This window comes from Balaenoptera physalus (assembly GCF_965194825.1).
Source record: "Balaenoptera physalus genome assembly, chromosome: 5".
Lineage (NCBI taxonomy): Eukaryota > Metazoa > Chordata > Mammalia > Artiodactyla > Balaenopteridae > Balaenoptera > Balaenoptera physalus.
In genome coordinates, this window is record NC_138884.1 from 8,706,239 (window position 1) to 8,732,984 (window position 26,746).

Below are 26,746 nucleotides of genomic sequence, written 5' to 3' on the forward strand. Positions count from 1 at the left end.
GACCAATAATTCTTGGTTACACCTGCAATGCTTTATACATTTCCCAGGCCGTCAAATGTTCAAACAAGTAGTGAGATCTCCATTCTCACAAAAATTTGCAACAGATATATTTTCCAAGCTCAAACTGTAGTTCCAGCAGCATTTTTCAGACCTCCATGGAAGTATGAAGGAAATTTTTCAAATTTCAAAATGTATTTAATAACAATATAAAATTTATTTAACTAATGAAATTGAGGAGCTTCCATTTAACTTCAATTGAGGGTAATTAATTTGCAATGTAATGACAGGATAAAAGGCAAATATCAAGAGACAAATCTAATAGAATTCTATCGATGTCTTCCAAGTAATGAATACGCTCAACTAAAATCACATGCTTATGGAGTGATATCAGTATTTAGCTGGATCTATCTGTGTGAAAAGACATTTTCAAAGACGAAATATGTAGAATCTCATTTCATTAACGATGTCCCTTTGCAGTCAATTTCGATGATAGAGAACAACAATGTTGAACATTTGGCAAAATTTAAGGAAAAGATCCTGAAATGCGATTTTATTTATTAAGTCACTAATGTTAGGGGTTTTATCCATCAGAGTATGTGTCATTTATTGCAACAGTTTGCCTTATGTAAGCTTAACCACAGAATCACCTACTTAAAACAAAAATTATTTTTTTACTGAGGTATAATTGACATACAACATTATATTAGTTTCAGATGTACAACATAATGATTTGATATTTTTATATAGTGTGAAATGATCACTACAATAAGTCTAGTTAACATCCAACAAATTTTTTTTTAATTTAAATCATCCCACTATCTATAGGGTATGAGCTAGGACTCAAATTATAACCTCAATATATTTTGTCACATTATGATACACAAATTATGCTATCTCTAATAATATTTTATACAAATTAAATGTGCTATGACCTTAACTCTTACATCCCATTTAATACTTATACCTATCACATTGGGAATTACCTTGTCCTACAGACGAGAAAAACTAAGGCTCAGAGTGGTCAATTAATTTGTCTTAAGTTACTGAGCCAGAACTTAACCCAAGTATGTCTGTCTCTAACTATGTCTTTTCACGTATAACTCTAACTGATGTCTACTTACTCCCATGACAGCTCACACACAGCTGGGCTGAAGTGCTCAGACCTAAAATGAGAACAGTGCAGTGTGGAGCCCTTGGTGTGTTCTGGTTCCCCCCCTGGTTATAGATCCTACTAAATGTATCCATCTCCTAATCCATCTTCTTTATACTCTGATTTTACTCAAAGTGGCCACTTAATTAAAGTTTAGGTATCAGTGCTCTGACTTCATTATAGCTTAAATTTAAAATTAAACATGTCATATGTCCATAAAAAGATGGGTATACCAATGTTCACCGTAGCTTTTTTCATGACAGAAAAAACTAACTAAATGCCCATCAACAGGAGTATGAATAATCAAATTGTGGTATATTTATATAATGGAATACTACTCATCAGTAAAAACAATGAACTACTGATACATGATCAAAATGAATGGATCTAAAAAGTATTATGCTCAGTGAAAGAAGTCAGACACAAAAGAAGACTTGCTGTATAATTCCGTTTCTATAAACTTCAAGAAATGGCAAAACTAATCTATGGAATTAAAAGCAGAATAGTGTTTGCCTCTGGCAAACAGAGGGAACAGACCACAAAAGAAAATGAGAGAACTTTTAGAGTAATGCAATTGTCTATGTGTTGATTTGGGTGTAAACAGTTATCAAAGCTTAATGAACTGTACACTTAAGATACACATAGTTTACTATATGTATTTACACTTTATTTTTTTAAAATTATTTATTTATTTATTTATTTATTTATTTATTTATTTATTTATTTATTTATTTATTTATGGCTGTGTTGGGTCTTCATTTCTGTGCGAGGGCTTTCTCTAGTTGTGGCAAGTGGGGGCCACTCTTCATCGCGGTGCGCGGGCCTCTCACTATCGCGGCCTCTCTTGTTGCGGAGCACAGGCTCCAGACGCGCAGGCTCAGTATTTGTGGCGCACGGGCCTAGTTGCTCCGCGGCATGTGGGATCTTCCCAGACCAGGGCTCGAACCCGTGTCCCCTGCATTGGCAGGCAGATTCTCAACCACTGCGCCACCAGCGAAGCCCAACACTTTAATTTTTCAAGAAACCAAGTTTGTTAAAGGCCCCAGGTTTGACCTGAATTCTTTATATTTATTTATTTATTTTAGTTTTAGCTGCATTGGGTCTTTGTTGCTGTGCGCGGGCTTTCTCTAGTTGCGGCGAGCAGGGGCTACTCTTCGTTGCAGTACACGGGTTTCTCATTGCGGTGGCTTCTCTTGTTGCGGAGCACAGGCTCTAGGCACGCAGGCTTCAGTAATTGTAGCATGCAGTCTCAGTAGTTGTGGCACATGGGCTTTGTTGCTCCACGGCATGTGGGATCTTCCCAGACCAGGGCTCGAACCCGTGTCCCCTGCATTGGCAGGTGGATTCTTAACCACTGCAGCACCAGGGAAGCCCCTGATCTGAATTCTAATGCTACCTTAAGCCTTAACAGCTTTGAAACAATGCTAAGTGCATCCCAGCAAGCATGTTTAATTTATTGCATCAATTCGCCGCCTTACTTGGAAACAACCACATAACCATTGGCCAAAGTATGGTGCAATTTAGATGGAAAACAAAAAGAAAACGTACTCTTCTGAGTTAGATGGTCTACAGAGTTAAATTGAAAATAGCACCATAGTTGTGCATACAGTGTTGTCTAGCAGCTTGGATGCTGCAGTGACTATTGTTCTCCATATACATAAGGGTGTCTGAAAGCTTCAAGTGGGATCACAGGTTTTTTCCTTACTGTTCATGTTAAACATGTAATTCCTTTTGTACAGCCTATAACTTTGCTATGGTTCTAAAGAGTAATGTGAATGTGAAAATGATGGTGGGATAATAGAAGAAAACCTGTAGTAAGAGGCAGGCAAATTGATTTCCAATCCTCTGGTAATGAAATTAATTCATGTATTTTGGAGTTGGTGAAAGTCTTTTTCACAGGTCTAAAGCAATGAAAAAAATATCTCTCACTTCAACTAAATTCACAGTTAACACCCACTTGGGAATCTTTAAAAAGTTTCCTGAGAATGTCTTTATTTTATTTAGTTTTGATAAGTTTGCTATCTGTTCTTTGAGAAAGAAAAAAGAAATGTCAAGTGAAGAAGTATTATAAAAGGCATTGTTTCATGGTTTCTTTAGGCATCTTGGTAGATGCCATCTTGGTATATCAAAGTGCCTCTAGTGAGCTTACCTTAACCTCTTCACAAAGAAATTATGGACAGATTTCTTGTTTTAACTTTATTGGGATGTCTTTTATCTTTTTACTGTGATGTCTTTGTATGCCCAGCATGCATTTGGCACTATGCCTAGTACATAGTAAGTGTTGAAAACGATGGATGGGTGGATGGATGGATGGATAAGAAACTTTGGCGAGTCTATTGCGTGCAACATCACAGACTTACAAAAAGAAAAACTGGCTTTTCTTACTATTGACTCATAGAAATATCACTTTGGGCTTTATTAAAAAACTGAAATTAAGAGGCTACCAATCTCCTACTTCAACAGGTGCCTCTGCGACCATTAGGTAGATGAGTAATCTACAGCCTTTTGGTGTATGTGGAACGTTATTGCTTAGCAAGAGTGTGTTTTAGAAAATTATAACCATTCTTCAAATTTTGGGACAAATGGCTAGATTGTATTAGCCAAACTCTCTCTTGAAATATGAATTTTATTTTAGGAAACAAATGAAGCAAAAAAATTTCTCCCACCAGTGTCATGGAGGAGCTTGGTGAAGGTCTGAATTTCTGGGCCTTTCTTATGATTAGACACAGTGAAGTGTTTAGTTTTTCTATTAGATCCATCTTCTTCTGCAACTCTCCTTGCTCCTACTTCCCACCCTCACCCCCCCTACCCCAGCCACCTCTGGTATTATGCTTGTGACTTCTCCATGGGCCCCTGAGCTGGACAGTGGTCCCTTTGCAATCCAATGCCTCATTTGATACACACTGCTTCCTTCTTTGCAGTCCTTTAGATTTGGTTTTTCTCAAATAACCTGTTCTTTTGTGAGGTCTCCCTCGAGTCCTGAATAGAATCTACCACCAAATTTAAAACATCCAAATGCATAGAGAACTTCTGTCTCTCATGGTGACCAACACTACTTCTACCACAGAGACCAATTCTGGTCTCTTACGGGTGGCGGCTTCTCGCTGTTTGACACAGTAACACCAACAAAAGCAAAGACTCAGCCCATCTACCTTAATAAAGTATGAACTTGAATGTGGAGCAGGAGCTCTTGAGCTATTACAGGAAAACATAATTACAAGGAGGACTTGACTCTGGTTTGGAATCAGCCTGAAATTGTAGGCAAATCCCTTGACCCCCACCCTAGACGTAAAGCCACAAGACCAAGGGAGGACATCCTCTCTTGATGCCAGCTCATCAGATCTAAAGAAAAATAAGAAGTTCCATGTGTTTTAGAAGATTTTCTAACTTTGTAGAATTAGATCACAAAACTTGAATTTTAATGGCGTCTCCAGTCCACCGTCCCATAATTAAGTAATCACTACTTTCCTTTCACTATTGGGAATACTGAACATGGCCTATTTTGGCTGTTATTTAATTTTATATTTCTATCAAGGAATAACTATGTCTAGGTTTCTAGATATTTCTATCTAAAAAATGCCAAAACCCCCATACTTTTTTGCATATAAATGTCATTCTTTCAAAAGAGAGACTTTGCCAGGTTTCAGGTGAAAATAGTCATTTCAACATTTTTGATGGTGAGAGCAATGACAGTGACAAGAGCTCATGTATCCCAGAGTTGTTAAATTTCTTGCTTAATCTGATTTATTTTATTTCTGACTTGGCCTATTATTATTTAACTTGTCATCACTTTATTCCATCTGATTTTATTATAAATTGTTTAAATTTCTTTAGATTTTAAAAATTGAGGCGAGACATGTGATCTTATCCTTTGCCTCTGAGTGTGGTTGCTCCTGGAGAATACAAAGATATAGATAACCATCTTGCGTTTAAAATCTCTCTAAGATATGCATTTCTTATGCATTAAAACTTGGAATCTAAATAACTGATATTTTATTCTTTAGGGTAGTGCATAGGATTAAGAGGAGGAAGGAACTTATGTCCCGAGCTCAAATTCTGATATGGTAGGCAGACTTCAACCTTAGTAACAAGTACAAGAAAATCAGTCGTTCAGTCAGTCACCCAGTAGCTAATAAATTCTTTCTATAGGTGCGGTACCATGACAGCAATACAGAAAGTTATTTAGGAATAGAGAAAACCAGGGAGTTAACTAGAAAATATCAAAAGAAAAAGAAACCTTAAAACTAAAAAATTTAGGACCGAGGTTCTAGATGAAAGCCCAGGTAGGGGAAAAAAAATCAGCTGGACGAAAATGAGACATACATAGAGAGATTATTCTTCCAAAAGGGAGAAAAGGAAGAAGCTTGCTTGGAATGCACTGGGCCAGAGGTATCCCGAGGAATCCACATTCGACACAGTCAAGCAGAAAATACCAAAGCAAATCCCAATAAATGTCCACTAAGTGACCAGGTGGCCTCAGACGTCCAACGAGTGTTGTAACCTTTACGGATGATGCAGTGGAATGAGCCATACCATACAAAATTACAACAAGACCACAACAAAGACTGGCAGTGATTTGTTTTTTTGTGGAATCACAAACTGTCATTATTGCAGGTCATTGCAGAAGGTCCAAGGCAATGGAAAACCTAAGGAACACCAAAAATATAACCAACCCCAGCTAGTAACTAAAAGACTATATTTGTCAATTGTGCAGTCCCTGAAATGATGATTTCTGAGAACTCATTTCTCAGTTCTTCACTAAAGAATGTGCTGAGCTGACAAAAAATATTAGGCGTTTTAACATCACAAAGTAAACATTCAGGAAACATTCAGGTTTTTCACAAAATAATTGAATAATCAAGTAATAGCATGAAAGGTTCTCTTTGGTAGGTAAAAATTTGTTTCCAGCTCAAAACACAAAGAGGGTTAAAAAAATTTTTTAAATAAAAAGCAAGATCAAAATGATCCCTCAGTCTGTCCATATGTAGAAAAGAGTGTTTGTTTTTTCCTTAACTATGGCTGATAGAGCTATAGACATGACAGCCCTCTGGAAATCATATAGATTCCCTTTCCCATTCTCTTAGATATTACAATAGTTCGTGGCCCTTCAAAGCTCAACTCTATTATTCCTTAGTATTTAATCTCTCTCCTTAGGGAGACATTAAATGAAATTAATTTTTTCTCCTTATTGGACAATAATTGGAAAAAAAAGAGTTGAGAAACACTGCGATAATGGTCTTTCAGTATTCATTCTTAATCAGTCAGCAATTATTTCAAGAATATTTATTGAAGAAATGTCCTACATCAGCCACTGTGATGAGTGGTTGGAGATATAATGGTAAATAAAACCCTGTCCCTGTCCTCAGAAACTTCTAATCTATTCAGAGGTCATAAGAGATAAGCAATCAGCCCCAATAGAGAAGGGTCATTACTATCACAGGAGTGCTTTGGAAACATAGAAGAGGTACCAACCTAGCCAAAGTGAGGCTAGGAATAAGGACAGGCTTCCTGAAGGATGTGACATCAGAACTGAGTCCTGGATGACTGGTCAGAGTTAGACAGACAAAGATAGCATGTGCAAAGGCCCAGGGAAAAAGACATGGTGTAAAGGGAAAGAAGTGAAATACTTTAGTATGACTTGAGCTTAGTGTGAGACAGGAAAGTAAATGGGTGGGGCTGGAGTCATATGTAAGAGTCAGATCATGAATGGCCTTCTATGCAACTCTGAGAAGTTTAAATTTTATCCTGAAGATCCCAGAGCCATGGGGAATTTTTAGCAGAGGTTGAAAATATATTATTGAAAATATGTTTTAGAAAGTTTATTTTGGCCAAGGTGTGAAAAATGGATTGGAGAAAAAGAAAATAAAGAGGTTCTTGCAGTAACCCAGGTGAGACAACAGTGGCCTCAAGTAAGATAACAGTTGTAGTGAGGGTGGATAGAAGTAAGATTTGAGGGCTGTGGAATTGACAGGACCACATTGGGGCGGGAGGGGTAGGGGACAGACAAGTGATAAGGATGACTTGCATTCCTAGCTTGAGCAATTGGAACAGAAACATAGAAGGAAGGGTAGTTGGGAATTTGAGGTAATTTTGTAACTTCCAGGGGGAGATTTCCATTATAAGTTTGATAATACGTTATGACCCTGAAGCCAGGAGGAAAATTTGAATTAAAAAAAAAACAAAACAGCAGATGGGTAAGTGAAGCCATGGGAATGAAAGAGCTCATCCAGAGAGACTCTGGAGAATGTGAAGAGGAGCTGGACAAGGACAGAACCCTGAAAATATCAACATCCAGAAGACAGCTAAAGAAAGAGGAGCACGTAAGAGCAGTTGAGAAATAGCAGGCAGGGAGGGAAGAGGAAACAGGAGAATGCAGTACCATGCATGCGGGAGGGAAGTAGAAGTATTGAAAGAGGAGGAAACAGTCAGTGGCATCAAATGCTACTGACACCACCTAGGAAAGTGACTGAAAAGTGTTCATTGCAATTCACCAGCAAGAACTCATTGGCTAACCAGAATGAAGTCATTGGTAACCTTTATGAGATAAGTTTCTACAGAGTTATGGGGGCAGCGCCATATTGTAGTGGGCTGAGAAACAAGTAGAAGGTGAAGAAGGTGGGTTATTAAATGTTGACAACTCTCAAGAAATTTGACTGTGAAGAGGAAGAGAGAAATATATGAGTAGCTGGGTGGGAATGTGTATGGATGAAGGAGGGTTTTTTTGGTCTTTGTTTTATAAAAAAGACTTTAAAATTCCAATGAAAGAGAGCCAGTAGGGAGAAGTAGATGGTAAAGTAGAAAGAGAAGTGCCTGGGAAGGTTGTAGAGAGATCCAACCAGATTTAACCTTCATTCACTTCTTCCAAATCTTGAATAAAGAAGATTTGGAAGGAAACACACAAATTCAGAATCTTCCACTTGGAGACAGGAACCACGTCACAGAGAACAGTCTATAAGTACTCTGCCCTCAGTCTACTACCTGCTAATAGCATTGTGTGCTAATCTTCACCTTCTCTTTATCAAAGTGAAAGGAATTAATTGATACATCTCATTAATGTTCACCTGATGTCAAAATCTATGAGAACATCAGTCTCATGTAAATAACCGTAGATGTGGTTTTCCTGACTCTGTATCTAGCAGTTTAAGTAGATACAGTCCTTGCCCTCTAGAATCTCACAATAAAAAACAGATGACATGGACACACACATTACCACCACCATTACCACACAAGGGCACAATATTATAGTAAGAGAACATGATGACTCTTAAATAGGAATTTATATTAGGTACATGTTTGGTATTTGTTTTTTCTGGCTATGGAATATATGAAAGTTTTGCTGGGAAATTGAGTGGGGTTAGGAAAAGCATTACTTGGCTTTCACATAAACAGGGGAGGTCTGGGAGGGAAGAGGGGAGGGAGAGCTTGACTAGATTACAAGCTCTAAGGGGAAAAAACCTGTCTCTTTTGGACCCCACCACCCAAGCTTACCAAATGAGTGACAGCAATTGACTGATTATATAAAGTCCTAGATCCAGAGACTTACTGATGGAAAAACTAGGCAAAGGTTGAATAGGTAGGCTTGGATGGAGGGCAAAATGCATACCGAATATCAAAAGGTTAAAGGGGTATGACACCTTAGATTGGGCAGAAAAGGGTCCAATGATGAAGTATCAAAGAGCAACAAGTCTGACGGTGAGATAGCTCAGGAGAACACTATAGGTGTGAAGGTTGTTGTCCAAACTACATACTACCTTTTGGTTTCATAGAGAAAGAGTGGATGAGAAAGATATGGAACCCTTTAAGGTTTAGTAAGAACTAGAATATTGGCATAGCCAGGAATTTTAGCATTTTTCTGATAGAAAAGAGGAAATTTTGTCATTTATTCCAGAAAATTCTAGGTTATTAAGATTTCAATTAAGAGCTGCAAAGAGACTTCACATGAAAATATGTCTTAAAAGTATTTATTTACTTCTTAGACTTAGTTATTAATAAGTCTATATAGAGCATCTTGAAATATATTCTAGCAGGCAAGAAGTAATAAACGATATTGGAAGGGAAAGTTGGGGGCAGACTTTTTGGGCTGAGCGAGTCTTACCCAAGGTCAAAAGCTAGCAAGAGACAGCACCAGGACTTCAGTTCAATCTTTGATTCTAAATCCTGTGGTCAGAGAGGTTTTGGTAAGGGGAAATAGGCAACATGCTCACAATTAGAATATTACTACTGATATTCTAACCTGGCAAGAGGTAAAGAGGACTTGAACAAAGGCTGAGGCAACAAGAAAAGAGGGAGGAGGATGGATTTCAAAGAAACTGTGGAGGTGGCGTTAATAAGATTTGATAACTGAGTAAATGTGGCAGGTAAGAAAGAAGAGTACATCACGACGAGTGTAGGGTTTTTCCAGAAATGAGTCATCACACAGTGAAACTTGGTTGTGGCATCAATGCCGTGAATGTGTGTTCATATGCCATCTAAGAGAATCAGTTCATAACAGCCTGTTTAAATAAAGAAGACCATTGTGGTGATGAGACCTTAACAAAATGTGTTGTTGGGACAGCCCTAGTTATAAAAAAAACAAAAGAAAAAGCAGTAGGAATCTTTGGGGTTTTTTTTTTTTTTCTCTAGCACTACTTCTTAGAAAGAATGTTCCAATAAACTTGCATGAATAAATCTAGTCAATTTAGAGTAGCTATGGGGCTGTTGGAAAGGATATATCAGGCTTAAATGACTCATTGAAGATAAGAGATTACAGAATATTAGAAATAGAAAAAGTCTTAGAGGTCACTTAGTTCAATCATTTCCATTAAAAAAAAAACTGTATAGGTCACTTCAAACATATACAAAGGTGAAGAGCATAGTGTCATGAATCTGCATTGACTTATCATCAATTTGATAATTATCAAATTTTATTTATTTATTTTTTGGCTGCGTTGGGTCTTCGTTGCTGCGCGCGGGCTTTCTCTAGTTGCGACGAGTGGGGGCTGCTTTTCGTTGCAGAGCGTGGGCTTCTCACTGCGGTGGCTTCTCTTGTTGCGGAGCATGGGCTCTAGGCGCGCGGTCTTCAGTAGTTGTGGTGCACGGGCTTGGTTGCTCCGTGGCGTGTGGGATCTTCCCGGCCCAGGGATCGAACCTGTGTCCCCTGCATTGGCAGGTGAATTCTTAACCACTGTGCCACCAGGGAAGTCCTTTTTCTAAAAAATATTTATTTATTTGGTTGTGCCGGGTGGGCTCCTTAGTTGTGACATGTGAACTCTTAGTTGCGGCATGCACATGGGATCTAGTTCCCTGACCAGGGATCGAACCCAGGCCCCCTGCATTGGCAGCGTGGAGTCTTAACCACTGCACCACCAGGGAAGTCCCGATGATTATCAATTTATATCCAACCTTGTTTCATCTTTATCCCCACCCCAAGATATCTGTTTCATCCATAAATATTTTAGGTTGAATCTCTAAAAGATTAGTATTCTTTTTAAAATAATAATAATATCATCATACCTAAAAAATTAACAATTTCTTAATACCAGAAAATATCTTGTCAGGACTCAACATTTCTCCAGTTGTTTCATAATTTCTCTAGATATGTCTCTGAAGTCTCTTAAATCGACAGTTTCCCTTTCCTCCTTTTGTACTTTTTCTGCTAATAAGATAGAAGCCAGGTAATATGTCTGATGAAGTTTCCCACTTTCTGGATTTTGCTGAATGCAGCCCAATGGTTTCATTTTACACAGTCTTCTGTTCCCTGTATTTTCTCTAACCTGGTAGATATAGAGGCTTCATCAGATTCAAGTTCTATTGCTTGGGACGAATACTTCACAGGTGATGGAGGAATGCAATAGCTGGTTCTTTTTGGTGTGAAAATCCCCTTATTTTTAAAAGATGGCTTAAACTGAAGACTCCTTGGGGTTGAGTGATTCACATATTCGTAGGACAAACTTTCAATCTTTTGATTCTCAGTTCTCTACTCCTTTTATTATATCTTATACTATTAACTTTAATATTAAAGTTAATACTATTAACTTTAATAATATATCTTATACTATTAACTATTAATCACTTACTGAGTGATTATAGTGTACCAATTGCTCTGCTAGGTATTGCATGAGATATGGCCGCACCATTCTCAAAATTACCCAAGCCCTACATCCAGAAATCATCCTAGGCTTCTCCACTTCTCTTACTTCTACTAAGTCCTGTTAATTTTATCTATTTAACATTGCTTTCCTTTGTTCCACCCTTTCCATCCCCCACTGCTACTGCTTTAGTTTAGACCTTTATCATTGCTTTCCTGGACCACTAAAATAGCTTCTTGAAACTCCTCTCCTCCATAACAATCTTGCCTTCCTCAACGCAGCTCTGCCTTATCAACAAAAGATTTTTCCAAATTGCCAATCTAAATATATTGCTTTTCTGCTTTAACCCTTTGGGAGTCTCTCATTTCCATGATGGAGTCCATACTCCTTCGTGCAGCCTAAGTCTACTCCCTCACCTGGTCTTTGCCTACCTGACCATCCTCATCTGTCCCTACCTCCACTCACTATATTCCAGTCTACTGAATCACTGAAGTTTTCTGAATGTGCCAGCAAGGATATACAGTGATTAAAAGTAGACTCTAGAATTAGACAGACTTGACCTTGAGCCCTAGATTCCCCATTTACTAGCCATGCAACCCAGGGCATACTTACCATCACTGTATCGTACACCGTGCTACTATCAGTAGCACAATCCTCAAACACTTAGTGTAAAACCTTTATACTCAGCAATATGTTTCAGGAAATATATCTTACACATTTTGACATTTAATTATACCAATTTTAATTTATGAGTCTCTGAAGCATATTTCAGGAAAAAAATATAAAATAATTGATATTAAAGTATTCATTGTTTACCAGCTCCTTTCCTTTATTATTTAGTATCTTTCTTTCTTTTTTTACTAAATTAATAATGTAGGATTGTATCTGATTACAGTAAGTTTTCCTTCCTTTCAACATAATGAAAATTTGTATAATTATGAAATTTTAAAATGGTTAAATCTTTTGCTATTTATTTTCATTCAAATCCAGTATATTATTATATATATTCAGAACCCAAACTATTCATCTTCATCTAAACCTTCAATTAAATTCCACAATGCAAACCTCTTGGCACTAGAACCACAGTTCATGTTTATTCAGCTGAGCTTGTGTCTTGAAAAAGTGTGGAAGTTCGGGGGTTTTCTGGTGAGAATCCACATTCTGACATCACCTTGACCATGACAGTGATTGGCTGTGGGAAGGCAAAGAAGAGTTTATAGCCTGCAAGAGCAAGTGAATGAGTGAGTGAGAGAGCAGAGGAAGTACTCAATCTGTGTCACTCACTCCTGGGAGCCTGCCTTCTCACTCCAGGACTGCAGAAGGGTAGGGTTTAATATGACGACTTGATTATCTTAAAATCAAACACGCCACATTTCACATCTCCGGGCTTGGTTTTGAACTTTTTATTTAAATATAGATATTAACACACTGTATAGAATTGCTAAGTAATTTAACACTTGTTTATCATTAAACTAGTACCTCATGTTTTAGATTCTTTCCAAAAGGCTGACTTTATTAACCTAAGCATGTAAATAAGTTCTTATTATTATGTACATAAACTAGAAAATTATGCTTCCTACTTTCTACTTCTGTACCTCACAGATAACTGTTTGTTTACTCATTCTGATGCATTCAAGATAATCTGACTGAAATACTATTTTGCATTTACAAATCTGCCTCGATGTATGTTGATTTCTCCATCAATTATGCCTAACTTGTACTTCAATTATAAACAGTATTTTTCAATGTTATATATTTGGTTTCAAAGTGTTAATATCTTATAGCTCTAAAAGCAGAATGGAAAAATGCATAGTACTAGGGAAATAAGAGATGTTGTTAGTTTATACTCTTCCCAATAAAAGCTTGCAATTAGATTCTCAAAACAATCCTTTAAAATTTTTTAAATTGTTGTCTGGGTTAGTAGTGGGCACTATAGAGGTCTTTGCTTTTGATGAATCACAAAGTAAATAAAATGAGATTTATGTAGCCAGCCAATTGCTACCTACATGAGTCACTTGGTTCTTTTTATATTATTCCTGTTGTGTTTTCATCTAGTTGTTTTTATGGTTTGTAATGAGAAAATTTTACACTCTGAACTCTTTCTACGGTTCTACGTATTTTAGTTTTTAGCTCTTTAAGATACTGTAATTACTCCAACTCTTTTCATAAAGCTGCAGAGCAATAATCTTCCTGTTTGGTGATGGGCTCCATCATGGGTGGCCAAGGTCAAAGTATTGTTCAGAGCACCTCAGTAGCAATGTGAGCTTCTTAAACAGATGGGTCTCCTTTAAGGGAAACCTCTTTATCCCCGCGTGGCCATCAAGAACTTTTGCTAAAGTAGACAGGGCTGTGAGCAAGTTTGCAGGCATCAAAATCAAAGACCCACTCTGCCACAAAGAGAGGTGACAGAGGACCCCAGACAGCTTCTCCAGGACTCTAGCCTTACTCTGTGTAATGTTTATTTTAGCATCAGATACTCAATAAGGATGCAATAAATCGTGGCTAGTGACGATAAAATGCAGAATCTACCTTCAGAGTATAGTATATGACATGCATTTAATACATTTTAAATATTACTTTTCCCAGTGTGTTTATGGGGAAATTCCCATTACCATTACATATTGCTTCTAAAATGTTGCCAAAACTGTCGCTCTGGAGGAGAAAGCACTCTCAGTTAAATGTGTTTGTCAGGGCAAGCGCTGGGTGTTAGTGGCTTTCAGCTAAGTTTGTTCAACTTCTATTAAAATAGGATTTTATCAAATAGAATAAAATTAAGATACCATTTCACAATCGCTTTCCTTTTACCTCTGAGGAATCTATGTGGAACTGAGATCTTGGCCTGGCTGCAAACCCCGGGACTGTTCACAATGTATTCCTATTCTGAGAGTTGCATCTTCAATTTTTCCATAAAATTGACGTCTCCATCATGACTATCACCCTGACCTTGGAGAGCCCCACATCCATTCCATGACAACCTCCCACATCAGTGATGGAAAGCTTAAATGGAGCTGGAGAACAATGTAACTTGAGGAAATTTCCCCCTGATATCCCACGATGCACTCTGATAACTCTTCTCATAGAATCATCCTTAAACATGGATGTTGGGTGCTACATGTTATGAGAATAATATTTCACATGTCATGGGTCTTTTCACACACATAAAAAATATCAAGTATTCGAAGATATCCATGGGAAAATGCCTCCAAGTTTTCATTTTACAAACAAACTTTTACTTCAAAAGCTATAGAGAAGCTGGAAAGAGCCTGTGGGATAATTGGCATAAAAGCAACCATTGGAATGTATTCAGTTTTTGCTTAGTTTTTAATTATAAACAAAACAAACAGGTCCCATAACTACACTAGCTAATGTTCCTATGTCAAGGGCATCAGGAGGCTTCCATGCCCCAACATGAAGTACACCGAGCATGCAAGCCGCTGGCAGTGATGAAATGGTCTTCCACTGACAAATCAGAGCAGATAGGTTAAAACCAAATATGGAACTCATGATTATTCAAATAGATGGATAAAGTCAGTCTTCTACCACTTAAACAGAAGGAACAATTTTAGAACAAAAGCAGAAATTTGGTCCTACTTAGTCAAAGCTCTAATTGGACAAAAATGAAAACAATTAAATACATCACCTAGTATGAGCAAAAAAGGGTACATTCTTAGTTTTACTCATTAACTTTACCACTTCATTAATTCCAGAAGCAAAATGAAGACGGCTTTAATTTTGCTCAGCATTTTGGGAATGGCCTGTGCTCTCTCGGTAAGTTCTTTATTAAAAACCTATAGTTATTTCCATTTTTGTCTTTTTATATTGAGAGAATATATAATAATTAAATGCTCTTTTAAACAGATGAAAAATTTGCATCGAAGAGCCAAATTAGAGGATTCTGAAGAAAACGGGGTAATTCACCTTAGCATACTTCCTTGGCTTGACTGCACTTCCTCTAGATTTATTGCACATGAAACATGAATGTATCATTTATTGTGTTCATGCAGGTCTTTAAGTACAGGCACCGATATTATCTTTACAAGCATGCCTACTTTTATCCTCCTCTAAAACGATTTCCGGTTCAGGTAAGTATAAAAATTAATTTTCCTTCTCACCCATTACAATTGAAAGGGAATCCAGTTTAACTGTAAAACACCTAAATTCAACTCTCCCTGAAATTCAGCCAGAAAGAAAGACCACTTACTACAAACAGTTTGTTTTTAATATAATAAAATAAAATTTATTCCTAAGGTTTTCTTGTAAAGCAGAGCCACACACATAGAGAGTAAACTCATTTGGGCCCAGTCTAGAATGACGTAATGAAAGCACACCCAGCAGAACACTGAGTTCAGGTGTTTTGTCTAATTCACTGACCAAAGTGGACAATTTTATCAGTTGTTGACATTTAAGTCAGTGCTAAGGCCACTAATTGCCATATTATACAGTCATGTAGCTGTTTTATAGCCAATAATTTAGACTCTTTTAATTTAGGGGAAAAAATTGACTTCATAAACAACAAAGAGCATTAAAAAAATTCCTGAGAATCACTGGCTTGCCGAAGAGTTTCTTAACCTTTGACCTGTGTAGTTCACTAGAACAATACATCATATTGGAGCATACCTCTGATGGAAAGTGTAGATCAAGAATGCAGAGGAAAGAGAGAAGTTCATGAAGCAAACTAAAAAGCTTGTGAGAAAAACGAAACATCCTTAAAATTTGTAAACAAACAAACAAAAAATAACTAAACACTAAAAATAAGAATTTCTGTTTTTACTGAGTTACCTGTGAAGAGGGTTCTGAAAACTAGAGGGTGTGGTGCTGATTTTAAATAGACTACAAACCAGAATTGTGCTATTTTTATTACTATACAGTCTGGGCTCAGGGCACCAATTATGCAGCATCTGACCCCAGTCTCCTGAGACACTAAGAGCAGTAAGGATGCTGAAAACGATGCCTTAGCACAGTGGCTTGGCATAGTATCCTGCCATATGTTGGACTAACCCACTTCCAACTCATACAATGGTAGGAAATGATCATCTTAAAGTATTTCTAGCACCATAATAATTATGGGGAATGTGTATGGCCTCAGAAATACGAGCACAAATGATACAAGAGTTGTGGGTTTTCAGAATTGCCTTCCATTCTTTGGTTTCCCCATAAATAAACATTGCTCATTTGAAACTCTGTTGTCTTTCTTAAACTAAATGGAAATGATAATACATTTACGTTTTGGACTACCTCTTCAACTTTTCTAAAATATCATATACTTGGAGGTATTCCCACCTAGAAATTTTTATAGATATCTACGTGTGGCCCAATTTAAATGTCTGTAGTGAAAAGATATCAGGAGAGGTAATATTTTTCCTTACTGATAGACCCAACGTTCACAGATTTTTAAGCAGATCTTTAATGTACAAATTTTCTATAGATTATATGCAGATAGATTTATCTCAACCAATGTAGAATTTGTAAATAAGACAGTTGTTTCAAAATATAATCCAATAAAATATATCTCCTGATCCAACAGTCTGATCTGGTATTTATGATCTATCATCCCACTTTACAAAGTTTGATTTCCAGTATTTTTCTCCTTATAAGTCTACTTATATGTTTCCATAGCTCCTTATTATTTATTTTCTTAAGTCTGTTAAGTATTTAGTGCTCAGATTATCACCCCCAAATGCATTAAGCTGCACTGGCTTTGAAGTTCATGTTTCATTCAAACTGATCTGTGTTTATATATAATCTTTTCTAAAATACCAATTTGCATGAAATAGCTTATGTTGATTGCAAGGCTGTCAGTCTATTGTAGCTTATCTGCTTGGCTACAGAAATGTAAGTATAAATAAGCTTAACACCCTAAGCATTTTTAACTGAGGAAACTGTTTTTTTTATGATTAAAATGATATTTGGTTAGTGTGTGAACTCTTAGACAGCAGGGACTTTATCTTAAATTTCTTTTATCAGACTCATCTCAGTTATCACAGGACTTGACATGGGGAACTGCCCATATTTCCAACTTCCTCTCTTGCTACGACCTTCATTCTCAGTACAATGCCTGGAATATATATTTCGGAACTGAATAAATGCAGTAGGGATAGAAGTTGGAAGGAGTATATGAAAGACTTCCAGAAGAATCAATAGGACTTATTGACAAGCTGGTAATAAGGCGTAAATGAAAAAAAAGGAAAATAAGAAATGCTAAGTCTTCAAGGCATTTCATGCAGTTTTAAAACTGTCCTCACTGCAGATACTAATTGAAGAGTGAAATGGTTGGAGTAAGATGAAAGCTAGAGGTAAGGAAAGCTTGTAAAATGACTAAAACATTCCCATTGAGACAAAATATGCTGCACAAATATGCTGTCCTCTATATATAATTTAACTAACAAATAGAAATAGTTCCAATAGAATCTAATGCTTTATTCACCTCTGGGCTAGGGAAGGCACAGCCATTAAGGTCATGGCAGTGGAAGAGCAGGTCTAATTATTCTCTTTTCCACCCAAGATTACTCTTGGCTCAAGGAGACAAGCATTCCTTTCCTTGGGTGGATGGCTTGGCCATGTGAAGAATGAGCCCAACAGGGAGAGCCCTGAGCAGGGTTGGGACATGAATATTCCCTCATGTTGATCTCTTAACCCTAAGGTTCTTCTGCAGCTATGTTTTCTAAGACCAACAGTACTTAACTGAGTCACCAGAATCAAAAATAAATTTGCAGAGCAGAAAATGACAGAATCTTAAGTTAGGTATCTACTTGTATACTTAGTGTCATTAAGGAGTGGTTGCAGAAAAAAGAAGGAAAGTTCAATTTGGATTAACATTAGGAGAAAGAGGAAAAATCTCCTCCACTGTCTTAAAGGCTCAGATAACAGATGTTTAGATATACCTTTCCTTTTAAAAGTAGCAAAGCTCATTAACTTATAATTTTATTTTTATATACAGTCTCCTTGGTTTAATTTATTCTCATTCAATATTGAGCTTTTTAGAGGAATGGTACTCATAAATTTCCTAAATGAGTAAATGAATTTTTCTCTTATATAACTTTACACACACACACACACACACACACACACACACACACACTTCATTTTAGGCATTAGCTTTAATTAGATTAAAAGGTACTAAAAATTATATGCAAATTTAATTTCAAGTCAAATTCTAAGCTAAATTCACAAAGAGAGCTCATTATTTATGAAAATCATCCAGTAACAACTTATATTTTGTAATAAGCCTCGTTATCATTTCATTCATATTTTATAAAGAAAATAAAATAATGAGATCGATGTTTTAGCTCAAGACTTGTGTTGAACTGGTTGGAGAATTCACAGCTGTGTGGGCTTCAGGTTCCTTCTCTGTAAAATAAAAAAATTGGACCAGATAATTCTCATTCTCTTAGAGCTAAGCCATTCTGCCATTCATTGCTCTCATTTTTACATACAAAATATTTCAACACACTGTCAATGCTTTCGAGGTTAAAAATGGAGTATTTCAATGCATATCTTGATCACTGTAAAATGCCCCTTTCTCTCTAATCTTGTTTTGCATATGTCCAATCTCCTCATAGCTTTCTCACAGTAGCATGAGAACTGTTCTAAGTAAATAAATATGTATGTACATATATATTCATATGTCTATGAATTCATGTATACATTTTTTTTTAGAGCAGTAGTGACTTGTCTGAAGAAAATGGAAATGATGATAGCTCAGAAGAGGAGGAAGAAGAGGTAAGGAATTTCTGCAGGTTTTTTCAAAGCAAACCGGGCAGCACAAAAAACAAATAGAAAACTAGTCTCCTGTAGTCTACACTCAGCAAATAGACATTGCCGGGTTACCAACTGCCCACAGTCTTCTATTTTGGACAAGGAGAATACTATTTAAATTAGGATTAAATAAAATGACCTGCTTAAAACACTATTACAGTTTGGGGATAAAGTTACCTGTAAGTTGTACATGAATACAAAAGTATCTCCATTTTAAGTGGAAGAAATGTAAATTCTGATAGAAGGAAAGAAAGTATTATTTACATTTAGGTGGATAGAGCATGATGGTAAAAGACAAATATATAATAATCCTAAAGTTAGTGCAATACTTGTTTTAATGACTAAACTTTAAAAATTCAGTTTAATCAGTGGGTAGTATAAGAAAGCTAATCTCATATCATCTACAGTGTTATTGTGATTCATCTGCCTTTCTTGACTCACAAAGTAGGGCTGTTCTTTCTGATTGGAGTTTTACATGTCTTTTTGCCTACTAATAAAATTCATGTTTTCATAGAAATGCAAATGCTCAAGATGTATAAATACCTTCCTATATAGTACTACAAATTAGTGTAGTTCATGGCTAAAATTCATCTATATAACTTGGAAATTGTGCTAACATGTTTATAATTGACATTCTTGCCCATAGAAACATACTAATTTGGTACATTTTCCTGGGTAGTCAATTATAGCTATCCACTGGTTTGGGAACCTTCTAAATTCAGGTATTCTTAGATGCTATTTATGAAGGGACAATGACAGTCCAAAAAAAATGGATAAACGTCTGCTCTCTTGAAAACAAAATGGTGTGGGAACTTTAAAAGTGACGCATAATCAGTCTGATTTTTTTTTTAACCATAAAAGTAACTTTTTTAGTACCACAATTTATCCTAATAGCTTTTAAAGGGGTACCTTAACAGGAATGTCAAGCCAGTACCAGGAAAAATGCCACCTACTAAATCCCACAAAATTTTGCCTGGAGTTCCACATAGTAATTTTACACAAGAACTAAGCTAGGGTAATCCATTCAACCACAGCTGCTTGCTGTACAGAGATTGTAAAATTGCCTTACCAGCTAGATTTCCCAATTAGACTGCATATCTTTTGACAATGGTTCTTCAATTGTTGCGATGGTGGTTGGGATGGAGAAACATTAAGGTTCCTTTAGAACTCTGATGAAATCTCACGTACTCAATATTTTACCAACAACCTCTGAACATTTCTGGTCCTCCCAGAACTTATCTGCAAACTCCCCATGACCCAGGAGACTAGAGACCATAGGTAACAATCCTTGCTTTGAGGATGAACAGTGCTGTACCCTCTTTTGCATCTCTTCACACTGCCCAGCCCAGTTTCTTATACATATATAGTGCCCAGTCAATATTTGGTGGTTTGATTTTGAAACTTCAGAGGAATAAATGTTCCAAAGACCATTCATTCAAAGTGATACTGGAAAACTGGATGAATGAACCTGGGAGTCTTCCATCCTGAAGAGAGTTTAGAGCCTCTTTTTTCCCCGTCTCTTCCCTAAAATTTCACTGGCAATTCAGATTAAATACAGAGTCTCCAGGAATTGTATTCCCATGAGAAGGTGCTTAGGCATATTTTCTATTTGGTGATCATACATTTTTTTCCCCCTCTCCTAAATTATTCAGTCTCACATTTATAAAACTTTTATTGAAATATAATGTACATAACACAATTATCATAAGTTTATAGATGACTGAAATTTCAGAAATTGAACACTTAAGGGTAACCAGCACCCATAGAAAAAAGCAGCACATGTTTCGTGCTCAATTCCATCCGTTAACCAACCACCACCAAGGGCAACCGCTATGTTGACTCCTAACAGATAGATTGTTTTTGGCTCTTTTTGTGTTCCATACACACACACACACACACACACACACACACACACACACACATATATACACACACATACATACATGTATGGAATCATGCAGCATATACTCTTTTGCATGTGACCTCTTCCACTCTCAGCTTCAGAGATTGGTTCATATGTTTCTATAGTTGAAAATCGTTCATTCTCATTGTCAGTATTTCATTATGTGAATGTACCACAATGTGTTATCCTTCTGTTGAAGGGCAGTTGGGGAGTTTTCAGGTTTGGGCTATGACAAAAGAGTGCTGCTGTGAACTTCTAGTACTCCTTCTGGTGAACATATGCATTCATTTCTGGAGGCCACTTTACCTAGACATGAAATATCTACGTCGAAAGGTCTGCATATGTTCTTCCTGAGGAGATGCCACCAACAGCTTACCAAAGACGACGTACTAATGTAAACTTCCACTATCCATACATGAGCATTCCAGTAGCTTTACATTCTCACCAACACGTGTTTCTTTCAGTCATTTTAGCTATTCTGGTGGGTTAATAATACTTTTTTTAAGCACAAATGATTGCTAAGTTTTCTATTCAAGAAGATATTTGAGGTCTCGTACCCATAAAAAGACTGAACTACTTTCCTTTTTAACTTATTGTAGCAGAACAAGTACTAGGAAAAGAAAGGGTGTTGTTAGGAGAAAATGGAGAATCCTATGAGTTGGGAGTTTGGGTCTGTAGTCATGACCCTGCTGCTAATGAACTGCCACGTCTTTGACCTCATGTGAGTCATTTATCCCACTGGCCCTCAGGTTCTTTACCTGTGAAACAATGGTGCAGGACCCAAACTGTATCTTCTCCTACTCTAAGGATCTTTCCTCCTTCTTCCCTGAAAGATTTAGTCTGTTGGACTAAAGCATATAAACATGAAAAAAATAAATAGTATGGTGTTAGTGTGATACTTGACACAGTTAGCTTGGAGACTGTTTTGGACTGGAATCTAGCAGTCCCAAGAGTTCGTTAAAACAGTGGAATTTACAAATCTGATGAAACAAACATCATTTGTTTTAGTAATAAGGCAGGCTAAATCTGGCTTTTGTTTGTTTGTTTTGAAGTCTTAAAATATAGGATGCCTAGTTAAAGTTATCCTAATGTCACAATCTCTTTAAAAACACATTGAAATAAATTCAGTTTTCCAGTACTCATTTAAAGTAAATAAATTCTGTGTATGAATTCCTGACTTTCAATATTAGCTATGAATTACTTTGAGAGATTAACTCCATCAACAAACAATTGCCTAACAACATGGAGTAAAGGCAAAACAGTAAAATGTTAAAGATGATAATAACATTCATTGAGGAGTAGTAATTTTTAAAAAACATCTTCCTGCAATAACATAATATATCGCTAAGGATTTCTTGGAGTGTTTGATTTCTTCTTTGCACAGAAGAATTGTGTGTCAAATGCCTGACATCTTTTGAATACTGCACACAGCTCAGAACTGGCTTATATATTGGCAGATGGATTTTGAATTTAATATGTCTCTTTTTCTTTAAACACTCCTGAAAGTAAATGAAATACATTCACTTCTTTTTGATAGTAAATACGACATGCAATCAACTTGTTTGAAGAGAGGGGCTTCTATAAAAAATTCTTTTATGAAAAACTATCCTAGGTATAATGTGGACAATTCACATAAATCCTCTTTGTCATCAAGAATGTCACGGTGCACAGAAAGGGCCCAGGTTTTTTGTTTTTTTTTTTAATTAGAAAGATACAGTTTCATCACTTACTATGAGACCTTAAACAAGATATTTAACTTTTCTGAGCTCACTTTCCTTTTCTAAAGGGTGTGAGTTACAATCCTACCTTAAAAGACTGCTCTAAGGAATTAAAAAATAGGTATAAAGTTCTCAGCTTATTTGTCAGCAAATACAATAATTAATGAACTATCATGTCGTAGTTGCTATTAACAAGACTTCAAGAGCCTAAGCCATGTATTGTATGATACCATATAGTCAGATATGCTGAAATTATTACACAAATATTTTTGAATTGATTAAACGGAATACATAAATATCTAAAGCATACCATAGTGAGGTAAATAGTATGAGAAAAATTTGAATTGAGTTCTGAGAAGTGAGAAGTGCAAACGGCATAAGAGGAAGCAGAATTGTCAACACTGGGTGACAAGCTGGCTGAGGGGTACGGAGAAGGTTTTTTCCGATAATGGTTCACGACTTCAACAAATCTTGAGTTATCTTCTAGCTTAAATACATTTTCTTGCTCTGGACACTTACCCCAGGAGACTTCAAATGAAGAAGAAAACAATGAAGAGAATGAAGATTCTGATGGAAATGAAGACGAAGAGTCAGAGGCTGAGAACACCACCCTTTCCATCACCACACTTGGTTATGGAGAGGAGCCCACACCTGGAACAGGGAATATAGGTCTAGCTGCCATCCAGCTTCCCACGAAGGTAACAGTTCCTCCAAGATGTTCAATCTGCTCTCATTGCTTTACTGAAGTCTGAGGTTATCCTGACACTCTACACACAGTATTTTATATTATCTTCATTAACTCAATGAAAAAGTAAGAGCAGGTACAATGTCCCTGTTTACAAATAAGGAGAGGTTTTTCCCATGGAAGTTCTCTTCCCATGTTCTTATACTGACTTTCAATATTATCACAGAAGACTAAGGACAAGCATCTTAGCAATGGATAAAAGGTCCTGAGAGATGCCATAGCATTTCTGGGAAGAGGATTCCAAGACAGAGAAAGTGAGTAGCAAAGCTATAGAAAGCATCTCCCACAGAGACTTATTTATCAGGTACTTTTTCTCCCTCAAAACCCAATGACAAAGGTACTTATTCTGAATTTTTAAAAACCCACCAATTCTTTTGTAACTTAAACTGGCTTCAATTAAGAATTACATGTAGAACAAGGCTGTCAGTACAGCCTATGTTGGATGAAATAATGGCCTTGAGTTTTATGTTTTTCACACCTAAATTTAGATTCCTTCAAACTTTTCCTTATAGGCTGGGGATATAGGAAAGAAGGCTACAAAAGAGGAGGAAAGTGATGAAGAAGAAGAGGAAGAAAATGAAAATGAAGCAGAAGTGGATGATAATGAGCAAGGCATAAATGGCACTAGCACCAACGGCACAGAGATAGACAATGGCCATGGCAGCAGTGGTGGGGACAATGGAGAGGAAGAAGGCGAAGAAGGTGTCACTGAAGCCAACGCAGAAGGAACCACAGTGGCTGGAGGCCAGGACAATGGTGGCTCTAAGGCAACTACGTCTCCAAATGGTGGAGTTGGACCTACAACTCCACCCCAGGAGATCGACGGGGCTACCCCGCCACCATTTGGGGAAACTACCACCCCTGGATATGAGGGGGAGTATGAACAAACAGGCACCAATGAGTACGACAATGGATATGAAATCTACGAAAATGAAAATGGGGAACCTCGTGGGGACAATTACCGAGCCTATGAGGATGAGTACAGCTACTATAAAGGGCGGAGCTACGACGGCTACGACGGTCAAGATTACTACCACCAGTGAAGGCCCAGCCTGGGACGAATTCATCTGTTCTGCCACTTTGTGCGGTTACCGTTTTCAAAGTTCAACTCAGGAAGGTGCAATATAACAAGTGTGCATATTATAATGTGGAATGGCGCTGCCGTTCCAAAGTGGTTAACCAATGCATGAGATCGTGTGTGACTGAATATTTTGAGGTTGTAGTTCTATAAATAGTGTTTTTAACGTGTTTGCGCTAACTGCTAAAACATACCCTTTGATCGAGAGGTGCTTCTTAGAAGAGATTCACTGACATGAGTAACACTGTATACAATAAATGTGTAGTTCTCTAATCGCACTACCTATCCATCACTGTATATTAGGTTTCATTACCATCCTCATGTATTTTTATGTGACTTGTATGTATATTCTATCGATGGGTTTTATCACAAATAAAAATGCAATCCTTCAAATGTGTTATAATTAAGAAGAAAAATGAGAGATTCAGAATGAAAAAAAGTGAGACCAGTGGGATGACGATTTCAGCTAAAGTATGAAAGCTTATTTCCTCTATGGTTTAAAACTCAGAAGGACGATAGACATTTTTTCATGGATAAATCAACATAACTAAGATTTTGACATGCTTGTGGGCGGGCTCAGCCATATGTATCAGGGAAATAAACAGCTTTTATTAGAGTTGCCAGATTTGACAAGTAAAAATGTAGGATGCCTAGTTAAATTTGAATTTCAGATAAACAATGAGTAACTTTTTAGTATAAGTATGCTCTATGCAATATTTGGCATTTGTGAAATATTTGGGACATAGTTATACTAAATAAATGATTCATTATCTGAAATTCAAGTTTAATTGACTGTCCTGTGTTACATCTGGCAACCCTACTCCTATTGATTTGGTTCTAGGTGGCGTGGCGGTGGGATGGGGTAGAAAACTCTTACACATACGCACAAACATCAACCCACCATCTCCTAACTCTTATTTTGAAAAATGCCAAGCCTTCAGAAAAGTTGGAAGACTAGTACATGAGCATCTAAATTCACCAATGGTTAACATTTTGCCATATTTACCTCTTTCTATTTCTGTGTGCCTCTCTTCATATATATACACTGCTTTGCCAAACCATTAAAGAGTGATTGCAGACATCATGGCATCACAATGTTCACCCCTAAATACTTCAGCATTTAGTATTAGAACAAGGAATTCTCCTACATGGCTGCCATACCATTCTTATTCTCATTCTCAAGAAATTCAACCTAGATATGATAATATTTTCTAATACACAGTCCATATTCAAATTTCCCCAATTATTCCAATAATGTAATTTATTGCTAACTCATTTAATCCTCACAAAACTCTGTCAGGTAGGTTTTATTGTTATCGCCTGTGTTATTGACGAAGGGGCTGAGGCACAAAGAAGCTGAGCAGCTTGCACCAGGTCACAACGTCAAAGCAGCAGCCTAGCTTTAGGATCTGTTCTCTTGACCATTAGCGTATATTCATTAGGAATGCTATATTCATTAGCGTATATTCATTAGGAATGCTATATTCATTAGCGTATATTCATTAGGAATGCTATATTCATTAGCGTATATTCATTAGGAATGCTATATTCATTAGCGTATATTCATTAGGAATGCTATATTCATTAGTGTTGTATATTCATCAGGAATGGATGTTGAGCCACGAGTGGGCAGGAAATCTCTAACGATGAGGGCATTGCTGAAAAAACGAGACATCTTCTATCACAATTTTCTTAGAACCAACTATGTTTATGACGTGAGCCCTAAAGAATATTTTCAAAGCAAGGATCCTCTGATATTTTTCAGGTATTCTGGCATACCTTTCTATATAGGTAGCTTGGTATTGTGCAAAATGCATGAGCCCTGGAGTTAGGTGGGCTCGAACGACGGTGTTATCGAGAGTAAATGAATTTCCTTCCGTAGTCTTTGGTCCCTCACCTCCTACATGTGCAGTATACTCAGTGGGTTGCTGTTTAGAGTCCGACCCACTACGAGCTACTCAGATCATCACCTCTCTCCTCTCCAGTCCCTTCCTTTCTCCATCTTAACACTTAGGTGCATCTGATTGTAACAATTACCTGGCCATAAAAATTGTCTTTTGCGAACTCATAGATCATTTTTTTCTTGTCCTAATGCCTCTTTGTAAGCAACAGTTTTTGATGAGATGGAAGCCTTGGGAACAGTGTGATAAATACTATTTATTCGGCAATATAGGTAATCTTTACTCTTTATTTGTGACATTGTCACAAACTATCTCAATATATCATAGAATCATCAAATCTTAGATTTGGCCAGCCACAGGGCACTTTGCTAAGACTCGGGTTGGACTGCAGTCAGTTCTTGCCCACATGGTCTATAAGGAGACCATGCA

At 37.0% G+C, this 26,746-nt stretch overlaps 1 protein-coding gene and 1 long non-coding RNA gene across 2 annotated transcripts in view; both read left to right on the top strand.

Annotated features, from left to right (window-relative positions):
- Positions 1–26,746, top strand: part of LOC309660844 — a 398,319-nt gene that overhangs the window by 28,476 nt on the left and 343,097 nt on the right. The gene's annotated exons all lie outside the window — the stretch shown is intronic.
- On the top strand, positions 3,975–25,876 carry IBSP (integrin binding sialoprotein). The gene is made up of 6 exons (XM_082461939.1): positions 3,975–14,985; positions 15,076–15,126; positions 15,222–15,299; positions 18,874–18,936; positions 23,118–23,291; positions 23,851–25,876. Exons 1-6 carry the CDS (start codon positions 14,932–14,934, stop codon positions 24,379–24,381), a joined length of 951 nt encoding a protein of 316 aa, XP_082318065.1. The 5' UTR covers positions 3,975–14,931; the 3' UTR covers positions 24,382–25,876.